Source organism: Ixodes scapularis, unplaced genomic scaffold, assembly GCF_016920785.2.
Source record: "Ixodes scapularis isolate PalLabHiFi unplaced genomic scaffold, ASM1692078v2 PGA_scaffold12__126_contigs__length_90152505, whole genome shotgun sequence".
Taxonomy (NCBI): domain Eukaryota; kingdom Metazoa; phylum Arthropoda; class Arachnida; order Ixodida; family Ixodidae; genus Ixodes; species Ixodes scapularis.
In genome coordinates, this window is record NW_024609838.1 from 75,798,270 (window position 1) to 75,813,660 (window position 15,391).

General features: G+C 46.0%; 1 protein-coding gene across 1 annotated transcript; it reads right to left on the bottom strand.

Moving 5' to 3' along the window:
• Nucleotides 1–1,812: 1,812 nt before the first annotated feature.
• LOC120847396 (chymotrypsin-like elastase family member 2A) lies at nt 1,813–11,957 on the bottom strand. Its single transcript, XM_040219136.2, has 3 exons — nt 11,791–11,957; nt 6,167–6,315; nt 1,813–2,134 (listed from the first exon to the last, which is right to left on the bottom strand). Exons 1-3 carry the CDS (start codon nt 11,930–11,932, stop codon nt 1,949–1,951), a joined length of 477 nt encoding a protein of 158 aa, XP_040075070.1. The 5' UTR covers nt 11,933–11,957; the 3' UTR covers nt 1,813–1,948.
• Nucleotides 11,958–15,391: the final 3,434 nt, after the last annotated feature.

A 15,391-nucleotide genomic window follows, 5' to 3' on the forward strand; every position in this document is an offset into this window, starting at 1 on the left:
TCATCACTGAAGAAACAAACAAAAAAATAACAAACAAATGTTGTGGACGATACTTCGCTGAATTAAATGGCATGGGATTTCCGTTTTGACACCTGCGAACTCAATGTAATCACTTTCCATAAAATGCAAGGAGCATATAAATCAGGTAGCGTCCGCTTTCCGAGGTGTCCGTATATGTTCTACAGGAATTGCAGCCAGCCATTGGTCCCGATCCCGTTGATCTTTCGGAAACTCTGTCGAACAATGCCACTTTTTTTCGGATGCAGGACATGTGAGCCAGCTCTTCACGCAACATCTTGGGTGTATTCTTTTCGGAGCCGATCATGGAAATTCACCACGGGCACTCACTACTCATCTCCAACTCCTCAATGTACAAAAAAACTCATCTTGGAGTACAGAACAACGAGCGGAACAAACATAGCTGCAAAAGTATCGCACGGCGAGCAGTTCCCGCACGCCGCATGTCGTGTCGTCTGCTACGGAGAGGAGAAAAAAAAAAAAAGACAAAAAACGCACGGTCGGGTGTAGCCACGTGACTTCCGCCACTCACTCTCTTCTCTCCACGTCACCGACCTCCGTCGGGTTTCGGTTTCGGTTTCGAGCAGTTGCGTCTTTTGGCTTTATTAAAAAAATACGCTACTCTGTTGCAAAATATTAATTGGGTAGTCCTCCGACACCATAATAAAGCGCGTGGCAAAAAATAAAAAAATTTTTTTGAGGGGTGTCAGTGTCCCTTTAAGAGATCTCCTCTCTCTCAGTCGTACTCGGTCGCAAGAGTGTGAACGGGCCTTTAGGGTGTTTCACGTAAAGTGAGTGTTAGCTCACTTTACGTTTCGTCTTCAGGGTTGTCTTCAGTTATTACGGACTACAAGGAGAGTTGCCCGGTTAAAGCTGCTTTACTCAATTTATAATGAAGAAATAAAAATTGTCATGGAACTATGTCTAGGATAAGTGCACATGCAATCACGTCAAATATAAAGCACGATGAAATGGTTCAACCCTTTTTCAGACATTCATTTTTTCATTGTCGAAGCGATTAAACAGTGGAATGGGGTTTCAGAGTGTATACTGTTAACTCTTCTAACGTGTATCGTTTTGGACCTTCATTAAAACAAGCTTTCCAAATGAAACAATAAAATGCAATTAAAAGATGGGGTACTGCAAACGACTTAATTTTCGCGACGAACTAATTTTCGCGAATTTCTCGAATCGCCCACAATTCGCGAAAAATAGGTCCCGCGAACAATTCCGGTAAAATGTAAACACATTAAAATTTATATTGAAGTCCCACCTCTACGCGAAAGTTAGAACCCGAGAATAATTCCAAAACTTAATCTTTGACCTAAACTGCGAAATATTGAGCCCCCTAAAAATAAGTCGTTTACAGTATATACTACCGGTGCTAAAATTAAAAATATCAGCGTCTCTCGTGAATTTGATCTGAAATTGTATTAAGCTTTTTAGAAGTAATAACTTTGTGCTATACTTCGTTTCAGCTTCGGTTCAGGCGCAGCCAAAGCTACAAGCGCGAGCTCCGGGCTTTCAGCATCCCTGCCAAGCACGCGCGCTCGTGCAGTGCAAGCACTGTTCTGGGCCACATGCTCGCGCTTGTAGCATCGGCTGCATCTGGACCGAAGCTGAAACGAAGTATAGTAGTTAAGCTTATTGTGTGCATCCCAATTTTGATGCAACTGTGTAAGTATACAACAACCAGTGGCCTTCAAAAAAAGGCCGACACTATTTATAAACAAAAATATTAAAATAACGCGTGTTTGTAAGTTTTAGCACTCAAGGATATTCAGGTGCGCACACTTAAAGCTTAAACGCTTTATTGTCAGGTCAAGCAAAGAAACGCTCAATCTTGAGACGCCGACTGGCAGCAACAGTCCCCGAAGCCTGCTGCAGCCACGACCGAAGCAAGCACCCCAGGTGACGGAGCCATGCACCATCAGAGGAGTCTCAAGACTCGGCTTATGTAGGAACTGAAGGCGATGGTACTGCTCCAGATAGCCGAGCTGCCGATCCCGCAGATGGCACTGGAGTAGGTAATGTCTACGCCCATGCTTGTCATGCCGTGCAGAAACCAGCGTCCGGTCCCTTTGCTCTGGCAGACGAAGGGGCCGCCGCTGTCGCCCTGCGTCGTTGCGACGATGATGTTAGTAACATGCCAGGCAGACCAAAATTACGCTCGTCTTTTAATGAACCCTTCTCAAGACTCTATTGAGCAACGTTGGCAGTTGCCATTTCTTGGGCGAAAAGTGTGTGGATTGGAACCGCGTTGACGCCAAACGCTGCCCTCATGCCCGGCACATGGTTAGAGGACGTGCCCGAACGATGGCAGACTCGGAAAATTGGCGCAACGGTTACTAAGTGACGCCCAAGTTTTGACAAAAAAAAAAAAAAAAAAAGGTCTATCATTACAAATTAATAATCTCGAAGCCTAAACAAGGCACGCGTCATAGAGGAGGCTTGTAAAGACAGCTTCGGAAGAACCCTCGGAACAACATTTCCCAGATAACAGAGCCAGATTACTGTTTTTTTCTACGTCAGCCATTGGGGGGTCAGCTCTGGGCACATCGAGAGTGGCTGCGTCCGCATTCGGGGGGGGGACTCGCCGAGCGCTGGTGCGACACCCGGGCTCAATGTGCAGCCCACCTCCAGTTGATAACGCAGAGAATACAGGGGCCTCTGTGAGTCCCGGAAGAGAACGACAGTCGAGTACACAAGCTGCCATCTTGGCCCAGTCTCGTTCAAATCCCGGAGAAAAGCTCACCGGAGAAAAGCTCACCGCAAAACCGGTGGATGCGGAGGAAAGCTCACCGTTTTTTTTTTTCGTCTTTTTTATATGGAGGTTGTTGAATCATGTTTAACATATGTCCCCCCCCCCCCCCCATTTATTATCATTAAATTCGTAAACTTTGTAAAAAAGGAAATGTCCTTTTTTGTGTTATTTCTTTAGCTTATCGGCTATATTGCTTCGAAATTTATAATTGCGGGCCACTGTTTTCGGGGGTTATCTCTCTAGGCAACGAAAGCCTAGAGAGATATGACTTTATGAACTTGAAGAGCAAGAAAAAGTTTGAAAACTTAACAATGTTTTCCTGAAACCTAAAAATCAAAACTGAATTTCTGAAAATCCGAAAGTGCAAGCGCAACAACGCGGTGCCTGAAATTCTCTTTGACGCTTCTGTTAACCTTACAAAAACGGGATAAAACAGTCAGTAGGATATCAAGGTTTCTTTCTTCCACGGACATGCACGTTTTCTAGCCGTTCGTGCAAGTGTTTCCAGACGTTGCCTTTGTGTGATATAGTGCCCTTCTGCGGCGAGTTACCCATGACTTTCAGAGCTGCCCACTATCACCGTTGTTAAGGTGACCTATATAAGAACTACAGTCTTATATGTTTACAGTCTTCTGTAAGGTAGCGAATTGGACGAGTTGGTAGAGGTTATACATGACGAAAACCGCTCAAACAACGAAGACGGAGTGAAGACAAACACGACAGGATCGACGAAGCTGCTCGCGCAGCTAAAGTTTTGTTATTGAAATTAACAGAAAGAAAACAGCGTAGCCGTCACTGATTACATCTACAAACACATATTTATCCATCAGGCACTACACAACCTTTGGAGCTGAAGAGTTTCATTCATACACCACTATTCATATTAGCTCGCAAAGAACAAACCTCTTCATTTTTTTATTTTTACAGAGCTACCGAGGGTGCACTGTCAGATGTCAATAAATTGTTGTCATTCTTACCGGTGTCCAATGTTCTGATTGTATACTTGCGGAAAGAATTGGTGTATACTAATTTTTGAGGTAAATAGGCCCAATGAATTTCAAGAACATTACAAAAAAAAGGACATATATTCAGTGAAGTGACGAATTCGAACTGTGTTAAATTGCGACGTGTGACGCAGAATCTGCTAAGCTAAGAAAAAAAAAAAAAAAAAAAAACGGTGAGCTTTTTTTTGCATTCGCTCAAAGGCCGGTGAGCTTTTCTCCGCATCTGCCGGTTTTGCGGTGAGCTTTTCTCCAGTGAGCTTTTCTCTGCCGCCCGTCTCGTTCTGCCTTATAAGTCATAAGTGAACGTAAATAAAAAAGAAAATTATAATATCTATTTAGTTAGTTATTCATTTGTATGCTTATCTATTCATTCGGTTCCAAAGGCTGCTAAGCTCTTTTTGGAGAATGTGGAATGAGAAGGTTTTTCCCGCGCAAGAAGTTCTGCCACACTGAATACTGAAGTGTAGCGTGGGAACCCCAGTCCGGCATTGCCGTTCGCCTCCCGTTTTTTTCCCGCGCCTGCACCTGGCCGCGCGTGGCCTGACGTCACGTGCTTTTGTCGACGTCATCACCAAGTGTCGTCCAAAGGGAAGGGTCACGTGACAGGGGAGGGCTCTGCGAACGACGGGCCCGAGTTAGCAAAGGCTTTAGAGGCAGCGACAGAACAGTAGACGCAGGGAAAGCGGAGGTCAACGAGCACACTCGTTCGATCGGATGGCATAAGTCGAGGGAAGAAGTTTTCCTATTCATTTCCTTTCAATCCGTCGGACGATTAGAAACCTCCCTCACAAAGATTGCAACTTTCAGTTAGGGAGAATGTTAAGTGAATGCTTGCGCTTAGCAGCGCTATTGGAATATTACTTACAATTTTCTATTTATTCGGTATTTAATCGCATATTAGTTAGTTGTCAATACTAGGGGCTTTCGTTAGGAGACGCAAGCCACCGCCTGGTATGAAAGGGTTTGGCCTTATCTATCATAGATAGGTGGAAGCGGGCACCAGCGGCCGGACCTATATTTATTTGGACCAAACTTGCGAACGTAGAGGTTGGCGCGTTGACAAGTTTGACAATTAGGAAATGTCGGTTTCATAATTTTGGAAGCATTTACAAAGAACAGCAACGAGAACTTCAATATACTTTTTCTTGGGGGAAAGGGGGGGGGGGGGAGACTATTTTACTTCCCTCCTCCCCCAAAAGGAAATCCTGCGTACGCCGCTGACTTTACGTGATATTAAACTCGCCCTGAATATAGAGAAGAAATTTCCCCGCTAAATTGAGTGAAGACATTTTTCCCACTGCATAGACCCTTTTTAAAAGTGCGCCCCATCTAGCAGCTGCTGAGTAAATTACCCGAGTCGGCCATTGCTTGGGCGCCTGCTGTGAGCATAGAATGGACACGAAGACTGTGTCAGCGTGAACTCGGCTGAGGTCGTATCGAAATATAGTGCTGCGTCAGCGTCCAGTGAAGACTGGGGTTCAATCACACGCTTCATGACCAATGAATAGATGGATGCTAACAGCTGCATGTTTTATGACGGGTGGTAGCTCGCGCCACCTAGGCTAGAAACCTAAAAGAATCAAGAAGTTTGAGTCCTTTTCTCGTCTAAGTCAGTTTTCCTTTTGTAACTATCACCAGGCAGTGTGGGGTATTGCCAGAATGACATTTAAAAGATAGGAAAAAAAAAAAACAACGATTGAAAAATCATTCCCCGCCTTCTTTTCCCGGCGAAGGAGTCTCCAATTTTCCTCTGGTGAAACCCTGTCGGCGTCATCCCAACACCGAGCCCACTGGGAGACAGGATTGAAACTTTAGGATCCAGCTGCGCTAGTTAGCTTTACTTCGTGAAAATTTCCACCAGTCTTCTAACCTCCTCTTTGCGACTGTAATTCTGTTCTCCTTCATTCATTTATCCTGGCCAGCAAAACTCAGCGCCCTCACCAAATTCATTACCCCTTCAGGGTGGGCAGGAAGAAGTCCCGTACACTGCAAGACCAAATCTTCCAGCATCTGAAGCTCACTATGGCACACCAAACCATAATGTGTCTATCTCTTGCAATTTAATCCCACACGTCCTTAACACTCACCCTCTCGACCCTCGAACAGCAAAAAAACTTCACTGTGAATTATCGGACAACTCTTCCTCCCTTATGTCCTGTTTTTGTGAGCTGTACATTGTTAAAGCTGATATGACGGTGGGCAATTTATGGGTGTCTGACAATGTTGTTTGTGGGGTCTGAAAAATTAAGCGGATAACTTTTTTCCGCTAAATTTAGCCGGTCATGACGTACGTACACGAAACACACAATGGATCCGCTGCGAAACCCCTAGCTGTAAAAAAAAGGAAGATGACCCATCATGTTGTACAGCGGCTACTCACGTGACACGGTCCGCTGGACTCGGATTCGTCCTTGGCGCACACCACGTTGTTGGCCTGCAGAACCGGGTGGATTAGCCGGACGGCCTCGCATGCGTCAAAACTCTGCACCACTTGGCGAGTCTGCTTCAGCTGCGTCGAGTGGCCCGTGCCTGGATCGAAGAGGACCCCAACTATTGCACTCTGCCCGCTGCGATCTTCGTTTTCTGAGATCTCGTTATGAGCAGGCGAAGTAATTTTTTTTTCTTTCTCCGGAAGAATTTCTTTTGAGTGAGCAATAAGAGGGGACCATCATGTTGTTGTTAAACAATGTTCGCCTCACCAGGTGTGGTCAGTGCGCATGCGCGGAAACCGGATTCCTGGGAAGTGAAGCGCCTAGCCGGCAGTTGCGCCTAAACTGAGGTTCGGCCTCAGTGGATATAAGAACGGCAGGGAGGACTTTCAAGGCCAATTCACACACTTGCGACTCCTTAGAACTGAGTGCCTTGAAACCTCTTAAAATTTCTTAGGACGAGAGAACACACTGGAACGCTGGCGCCATCTATGCGGTGACCCTGGAACTGCGTTTCACTAGAGCGAAGGTTTTGAGAGATTTTCGAGGTCAAATGTGCGTAATACGTATGAGAAGCGGTCGCAAATGACGTTGAGAAAAGTTTTCCGAGTCAAGAAAGAAAGTATGATGCGCGAGAGAAATAGAAAATATCTGGGACCGCCAAGTTTTCATTGCTACCCAATAGATGGCGCCAATGTGTCCTTCCAAGGCACTTGGTCTTAAGAAGTCGCAAGTGTGTGAACGGGCCTTATAACTTCGTAGTTGCTCCTGTTAGGTTCTTGAGAGAGGAGTTCGCGTCTCCAGCCTCGACTGCACTAACAGGGGGTGGGATGCATCCCTCCGGGGATGAGAACGGGAGGGTCTGCTTCCTGTGTATTCCTTTCTCTCGCCGCGAAGCCCATTGCACGCCCTTTGTCCACTTATTTCTCCCTTTGATGGGATGTGAGAAATCCAACCAGTAATTGTCAGTAACTCATTACTGAAAAAGTAATTCAGTTACTTTAGAAATTTCATGTTCAGAAAAGCGACGAATTAATTACTACATTAGAAAAAGTGACAGATTACAAGTAATTTCGTTAGTCGTAAGAAATTACTTCCAAAGTGACGACGCAGGCGAGTTGCTTAACGATACAACTCACTGCCTCGGTGGCTCCGAGGCAAAGCGCCGGTCTACGGATCCCCAGTTGGTGGGTTCGAATCCCGACCGAGGTGTTTGCAATCTGACGGAGGCTTATTGCGGAGAAGGCGCCGTCTAACCGAGCTTTCGGTTGCACGTCGAGAGATCTCTAGGTGGTCGAAAATAACCCTTAAGGCCCGACCACACTAGCGTGAACGGCGCCGCCGGGCGGCACCGCCGTCCGGCGTCCCAACGCGAGGAGTCCACATTGGCCTCCGTTTTGCAGGCGTCACGTGACAGCACTGGATCACGCGATCGCGCCTCCCGTCGGTTTTCACGGTTTTCCCGCTCTTTCGTCGTCTGCTCTTCGTTAGATTCTTCCGTTCCGCACTCGCTGTCTAGACGGTAGGAGTTCATAATGACCTGGTGATCAGCGTGAATGTGATTAACCTAGCCTGCTCGTTGATCTTGCGACGTCGCCGCGCTCTGAAGGGAAGGAGGCGCAGGTTTTGGGTCCGGCCGAATGGGTTCTACCGAAACACCGAAGGACAGGACAGGTCTGGCGCGCCGCTGGGGCAGCAAAGCCCCGGCGGCGCGCCAGACCTGTCCTGAAGGCTACTCTCGAAAGTGTCACCAACTCAACACGACATCCGTCACAACAGAGACGACATGCAACAAGTGCCACGGAGAAACTCACTTGTAATTCCCAATTCCTCTCCTATAATTTCCCAGCGGTTAGTTTCAAGGAACCGCTCCGTTGGGGAAGGCATCGGGGGGAAATAGGGGGAGCAGACGACACGAAACACGTCCTTCGCTTCGATACGCGCCGAGGACCGGCTTGAGCGTTGCCATGGCATCGCGACGTCACTATCTACGCCATCTCCCATTGGCTCCTCTCTTCTGCGGCGTGCGGCGCTGAGCTCAGAACCGCGCACGGAGCGGTTGGGTGTGCGGCGCCGCACGTCGTGACGTTGAAGCCGAAAACTGGCTTCCACCGGCAACCGGCAGCGACGACCGTCGCGCCGCAGGCCTCCGAAACGCCAATGTGGTCGTGCCTTTAGTCCTCCGCTGGGGCGTGCCAGATGCCCGTTTTTCGGTTTGTCACGTAAAACCTCCAAATTTGTTTCACGGTACAACTGGAACCAGCGCACAAATACTAACAAAAGGGAGGAAGGTGTGGTCGGGACAAGCGCCGAACTTCAACCGATTATGTCATAAAAGGAAGATATCAAACTAACCATCCACGTCACTATCACATCGACACGTGCTTGAAAAAGGCTACCTCATTCTGAAGTAAACAAACACAAGTGTGAGTGACGCATGTTGCGCCTTCCTATCCTATCTCGAACTCTTCCAGAAGTTCTTTTGCAGTTTTACAAACCTCTTTCCCCAGAATCGTGACACAGTCAAAGCTTGGCTTACACATGCAAGTCACACAGTGTAAAGCTAGGTGCGCGAGTTGCTACAGTAGGACAGTTGATATCAGCGACAACGCGTGCTCGAGCACTTGTTCGTTGACGGAACGGCTGCCCGTCTGTTCGATGTGTGCTCTACCACAACTCAATTCGATTCGATCGACCACCTCCACTTCGAACCCAGCGTACCTTGTTCTGTGTTTAACTGCACATTGGTTTAATTTGTTCCATATCAGAAACTTTGGAGCATAGTTGCGACATTTCGAGAAGTGCCGCGAAGACAACCAATACGTCATACCCCTTCGCTTTCTTTTTTATACTATGATAAAACGGACGTAAATAAGGTGTTGTCTACGGTCTTTTGTTTGGTCGCTCTCTACGTTGTTTTATCATACGTTGGCGTTCTATCTTAATCTTTCGAAGTAGCTTTTCGGATCCAGACCGAAGAAATGACACTTGGTAACCCGCAGTGCCAAGCCGTTCTATCTGCCACCCAAATCTCCTTTAAAGCGTGTACTGGCAAGACGTTTCTAGGACTGCTTGCAGGCATGATGACACAGTTCCCCCGTGACCAGCTTGGAATGAGCCGAATCATACGGCAAAAGGCCCTTCTTTGTGCGGGGATAAGAGGCCCAACAAACGTGACTCTTAGTGAACTTCAGTCTTAAACCAAGGAACTGCAGAAAGCATGCCATCCTGGCGTTCATGTGTAAACTTCCTTCCCCCAGAGTGACGCTTAACAAACTCCCAACACAGAAGAGACAGCGGTATCCACCGAAGCCTCATCAGCTCTTTTTGTTACAGCCAGGTAGTCATCTCTAAATGCAAATAACCTGTCTACGCTGCTTGCGTCTAAATCCTCACTAACGAATCGGTTTAGCTTGACCAAACAATTATCACACAGTACCGGCGTTATGCATGCGACAATGCATATGCCACCCTCTTGCAAGTAGCGCGCATCGTTAAAAAAAACGAAGGTCGACCGAAGATAAAACTGAAGCGGTTTCATGAACTTGTCCATTTCCACACTGCTAGCATTCTGAAACTTAATTAGCCACCCTATCTGTGTCAAAACATTGGCGCCGAATAAAAAAAGTTGACAACTTCAATGGAGAACACAGCGTCATTCTCGCGAGTACCACAATTTAAGCACTCCACAATCTGTGAGTTCCGCACCAAAAACGGGGGTCATCTAGATGCAGGGTGTTTAGTTGCTTCGATAGGAATTGGGTCACCAACCGTTGCCATGTACCTCATTCGGTGACAATAGTCCTAAGTGGTGAACCCCCCTTACGTGTTCTGAGGGTGAAAAAGGCCTTGCTGCACAGGACTTGGTACCAAACATATCTTGGGGCAATAAAACAACCACCCCCCTCCCTATCTGCTTGAAGGAGACAGCCTATTTTTCATGAAAGGACGACACTACTTTGCCCAGGTTTCTCACGACAGATGAAAAAGGCACCCTGTCACAAGGTACCAAACAGTCCACATTTTACGGAACACAGCTTCCCCTCTCATAGGCATCAATCTTATCAGATACACGACGCACTACAGCGAAAACTCTATCGTGGTTCAACTCAGAATTTTGTGCCCTTTAACAAGGGTCATGGCAACTTCGTCTGGAAGTTGGACGTCTCCCAGAACTATCAGGTCTCCCTCATCAGGCAACTTCGCACGGGGACTTCCTTTGTGATGTAAAGTAAAACAAAAAAACAAGGTACGTTGAGTGCCCGGGGGGGGGGGGGGGGGGGGGAGGGTGTATCGAATTCTGTTTAGTTGTGGTCGAGCACCTACACAGGACAGACGGGCCGTTGTGTCAACGACCGAACGCGCGAACACGCTTTGTCACTGGGATCAACTGTGGGAGGGCACTTACCTTTACTCTGTGTGACTAGCATGTGTAAGCCATACTTTGACTGTATCACGATTCTGGGGAAAAAGGTTGATAAAACTGCAAGGTAACTGCTGGAAGAGCTTGAGATCAGAAAGTGAGGCGCAACATGTGTCAGTCAACCTTTGGTTTGCTTTACAAAAGAATGAGGTAACCTTTTTGAAGCACGTGTCGGCGCGATAGTGACGTGGATGGTTAGTTCGATATTTTTCCTTTTAGTTAATCACTTAAAGTCCAGCACTTGTCCTGTCTACGCCTTCCTTGCTCTAGTTATTTGTCCGCCTCTTCTAGTTGTAAAATTACTTTTATCCGTGCCTATAGTAAGGGACTGCCACTCAACGGAATCTTAGTGGGCCCTGTAACGATACTTAACAATTCCGCTACATCCCAGCTGTACATCGGATGTCCGGAGGCCTCCGGCACTGAAACGTCGAATCACGAAAAAAAAAAAATGTAACCCGAAAAATTACGTGAGCAAGTCTCGCGTCGCGCGCACGACACATTCACATACTTCCTGGGTTTATCGGAATGATCGAGACAAGTTTAAGTTTATTCAGGAACCGTCATGTTGTAAGATCACGCGGGGGGACACGCTTCGTCATTCGCAAGCCAACTGAGCGCGCCGAGAATCGACCCTTGTTCGCCCCTTGTCTCCAGGGTTAGTACTGCCTATGCATTTGCGGCCTTTGAACTGCGGATTAGACACGTTAACTGTTGTGTCGCTTTGTGTTACTTTGCACGCTGCACACTGTGTTATGCTGTTTTGTGCTTTTTCTGCACTTTGAGTGCATGAGGAAGTGTGAACGAATTTTTTTAAACATGTACATAAAGATCAATTAAAAAAAAAAAAAAAGACCTTTGTTCGCCCCTTTGCCGTGCGGGGCCAACCGCCGGGCGTACGCGTAGGATTGTGAATCGCATGGTCCGGGGTTCGACTCCCGCTGCGACGTTCGATAAACCTCGCTGATTATGATTATTAAGCATGACACATCACGACCAAGTACGTTTCTACGTATTTTTTTTTTAAATGCTCAGGTATCGCCTACTTTTGGCTGTGTATGCTCCATGTTGGGCTGCAGGCATGCGCGTTTCGCATTTCTCGTGAAATCCGACCCTTAAACCCGTTTTCGGTAAAATGTCGGCGCAATTCACCTCTTGTTTCTCCCCAGCCGGTGCTGAAGCAGGTGGTGTTCCTCGGAAGAGTGGCGCCCGTTCCAGGAAGACAAACAGGCCTCACGGTGTCCGTGAAGTTGACTGGCATGTTGAGCTTGATCACGGCCACGTCGTAGGACATATCTCTCTCGCTGTAGCTCTGCGTGCAAGGTTGTCCGCGAAAATAAATATACAAGTGGGAACTGGAACATTGCCTCGTGCTGATACGAATGTAATGTTTCAGGCCCAACTATGCCGCTGTTTAATCACGGTAGACTGCTAAAAACATACCGCAGCAACACTAACATTGTAAAGACAGTTTTGTTTTAAGAACCATCGTTTACATGATGAAGTCAAGCATGAAAAAAAAAAAAAAATTGGGTGGTACCCTATCTGCTTACCTCTGTAGAGAGAACTGTTTGTGACGGAATAAGGTGAAAGTCTTTTTTTACAGTATCTTGTTTCATCGTACTTATAAAGTGTTCATTCTTCCAGAGACGCTTCGCATTGCTGGAAATATGATCGTAGTTATGAGATCGTCCTGGGAGTCCGTGACACTGACACTGAGTCCAGAAGATACGCTCAAAAGGAAGGAAATTTATATTTATTTTCTTTTTTGCTTCGTAAAAGCCCATTCAAGCAGACGCATATATTATAAACATAAAAATTAACAAAGTGCAGACCAATCATAACGTGTCATTTTATTTATACCAAACAGTAAAAAGGTCGGAGGAAAGGCGCTCACTCACCGCAGCAAAGTACTGGTGTCTATGTGCATGGTATGGGTCGAGTATACCACTGGGAAAATATCGCAATATTGAATAATGGCAACACCGCCTATCGGTTTCAGTTTTAAACACGGTCCCTTAACTGCATGCTCGGAACCATACACTTAAAAACAACCCAAGTGCCAACTGTCGACAAATAGAAAATCGCACACAATAAACGCAGAGTTTCACTTGGCGAGGTTGCCTTGTAGAAGAAACAGAATATCGCCCAAATGGACGAACTGCGCTACAGGATTGAGGTGCGGTAACTCGTTCGGGCGCAAGCTCCAGAGGGTCGAATTCAGTCTCGTCGATCTACTTGTAGGCGAAAAATCCACTTGCTAATTTCTTCTACTTTATTGTCGCTTGTACGTTTTGGGTTTTTTCTTTGCCCAAAGAACGTATTCCGATTTTTCCTTGCGAAACAAGAACATGCTTTTCCGGGATGAGTGATGCTCCCGCATTCTTGACTTTCTGGGACAGTATTTTAGGTGAAATAGAACAAGATATTTTTGGTAACAACCAGATCTTTCTCGACGTAAAGAATAATTTTTTCCCGATGGGTACCTTTTATCTAAGAGAGTAGTTTGATCCCGCAATACCTTCGAGGACGCACTTCATATAGTATCACTCACTTGTTCTCTGCCACACTGTGCGGTCGAACACGGGTTCGGATGTACATTTTTGCCGTGGATGATCCACGGGTAATCCGCGGATATGCAGGGCTCTAATTACAGATCTCACTCAATCACAAGTAGTTCTCGCCCTCACCGTAGTTGCGGCGCTGGCGCTTGTGTTGAACGCGGGTAGCGCGGCTTTTACGAGCTCGCCACGGTCGCTGCCGTCCTCCGCCGCTTCCGGCACCAGCCGTGACGTTGCCAAGTGAAAATATGTTTTGTCTATTTGTTTGTTTTGCCTCGACGTCTTTCCGTGGACTGGCCAAGCGCTTGAGAAAGGCGCGCTTTTTTTCTTTTTTTTTTTAATTTGAGGGCGAGTTTTGTAAAGAAGTAATCTTTACGGTGTATACTGTTCGTTTCAATCATTAGCGAGCACTTGGTACAAGTATGAAGTGGGCGCCTGCAGCGATGTTTATACAGGTTTGAATTAATAATATATAAATATGCCCCGCCGCATGCGTTCTTTTTTCCGTCCTTAATGCTCGGGCGGTCTAGTCGGCACTTAGTTTTCGAGTCGAACTATTTCGGAACGCTTTGTCTCTATGTATCCTGGTTCGCTCAGGTTACTTTGCCTACAATAGCTGCCTGGTAAATATTTTTTTTTTCTGGAGGAATGAACGATTGAAAAACTTATTACGTACCATAATATTTCACGCTATTTTTTTATCGCGTCTAATTTTTTGTTGCACCGCACATACCCACTGAATTTGGAACGTTCTAATCTACCGACTCTATGGCTCATAAAAGAATCAGCATTCCCAAACCTCACGAGGGTTTGAACATTGTGTGAGCAACGAGTCCTGACATAAAATCGTTATCGGCGTCAGATGCCCTCGGCGTTCTTGTTTCCCGGACAATGTGCAAACGTACCAGTATGTTGAATAGAATTATTTATTACAATTATTATGAATACAATTATTATGAATTATTTACAAACTACATGTATACTTCGAGTTTTCTATTAAATATATTTATTTATATTCGATGGAAGTTGATTCTTAATTTGTGTTCACAAATTGGTACGAATAAACTACGACCTAGTGGTGTGGGTGCAAGTCGTTTTACCTTCGATATAAAAATTACTTCACTTCTAACTACCGACAGCCAAATCCGGATATCTACGCAATATTTGAAGAAAAAAAAAAGGGGAGGGGGCATGTAAGTTAATCAAGTAGTGTACAATTCTCCAAAATTTGTTTTGTTCTATATATTAAAAAAAAAAAAAGGAAATTGGGGGCGCTTAACCTCTTTGGGGGGGGGGGGGGGGGGGGGGGAGGTTGCTTTCGTGCGCACACGCGCCTGCACGCATGTCGAATATTTTGAATTGCTGAGGTGCCGAATATTACCCCTTCCCTCCCGTTATTGACTCGTAGAAATATATTGTCGATAAGAAGAAAAAGAGCGCGCCTCGTAAACTGCCTGGTCGTGCACCAACGTGAGCTGTGCCGGTTGGTAAATATAGGCATCGTGACTTATGTCTAAATACCTACCGGAGCTAGTAAGAAAACCCTTTCTTCGGCACGCGAAACGTTTTAGGGTGCAGGCAGTGTTCCGACTGATGTTCAATGGCCCCCTCTGTTAGATGTTCTTGTCACTGATACTTACTTTAGGTAAATGCCGTGCTAAAAAAAATGACAGAAATCGTTCCTAATTTCCCGGTGAAAAAATAATTTTTTTCGCATCACAAAATGAAACATCACGAAGGTTCATCATGTTTCAAAAGAAGACCAATTCGCCCTTATACTTCGTTTTCCCTGGAGCCCAGATGCCGCCGACTCTACGAACTGATCGGACCAATCAGAGAGCTTGAAAAGCTCACCGTCGTGGTGTTTTCCATGCTTCTGTACGTGTTCTGTCATTGTTGAACCAATCGAAAGCAAAAAAAAAAAAAAAAGGCCTAGTGACTTGTGCTTTTGACGCTGCTTGATTGATACTCTATCTTCATAGCGTCGGCTGTGTCTGGACTTATATGAAACGAAGTATCGCAGGTTAAGGACGTCAAGGATTTGTTATCACCAATATTAGGCGAAAATGGAAAGACATATCTTTTTGAATCTAATCTAACTTCTGGCCTGCAGTCCTATTGCTATCAACAATTGAATTCATTTTTTTTTTGATATGCTAGAGAATAAATGTAGCAGCCTTAAAATCAAATCA

Coding starts and splice junctions, on each gene's coding strand:
- LOC120847396 (XM_040219136.2), bottom strand. CDS start 11,932: ATGTCCTACGACGTGGCCGTGATCAAGCTCAACATGCCAGTCAACTTC. Junction 6,316..11,790: donor CGGCTGGGGAGAAACAAGAG/GTGAATTGCGCC, acceptor TCTTCGATCCAG/GCACGGGCCACTCGACGCAG. Junction 2,135..6,166: donor AGTCCAGCGGACCGTGTCAC/GTGAGTAGCCGC, acceptor GCAACGACGCAG/GGCGACAGCGGCGGCCCCTT.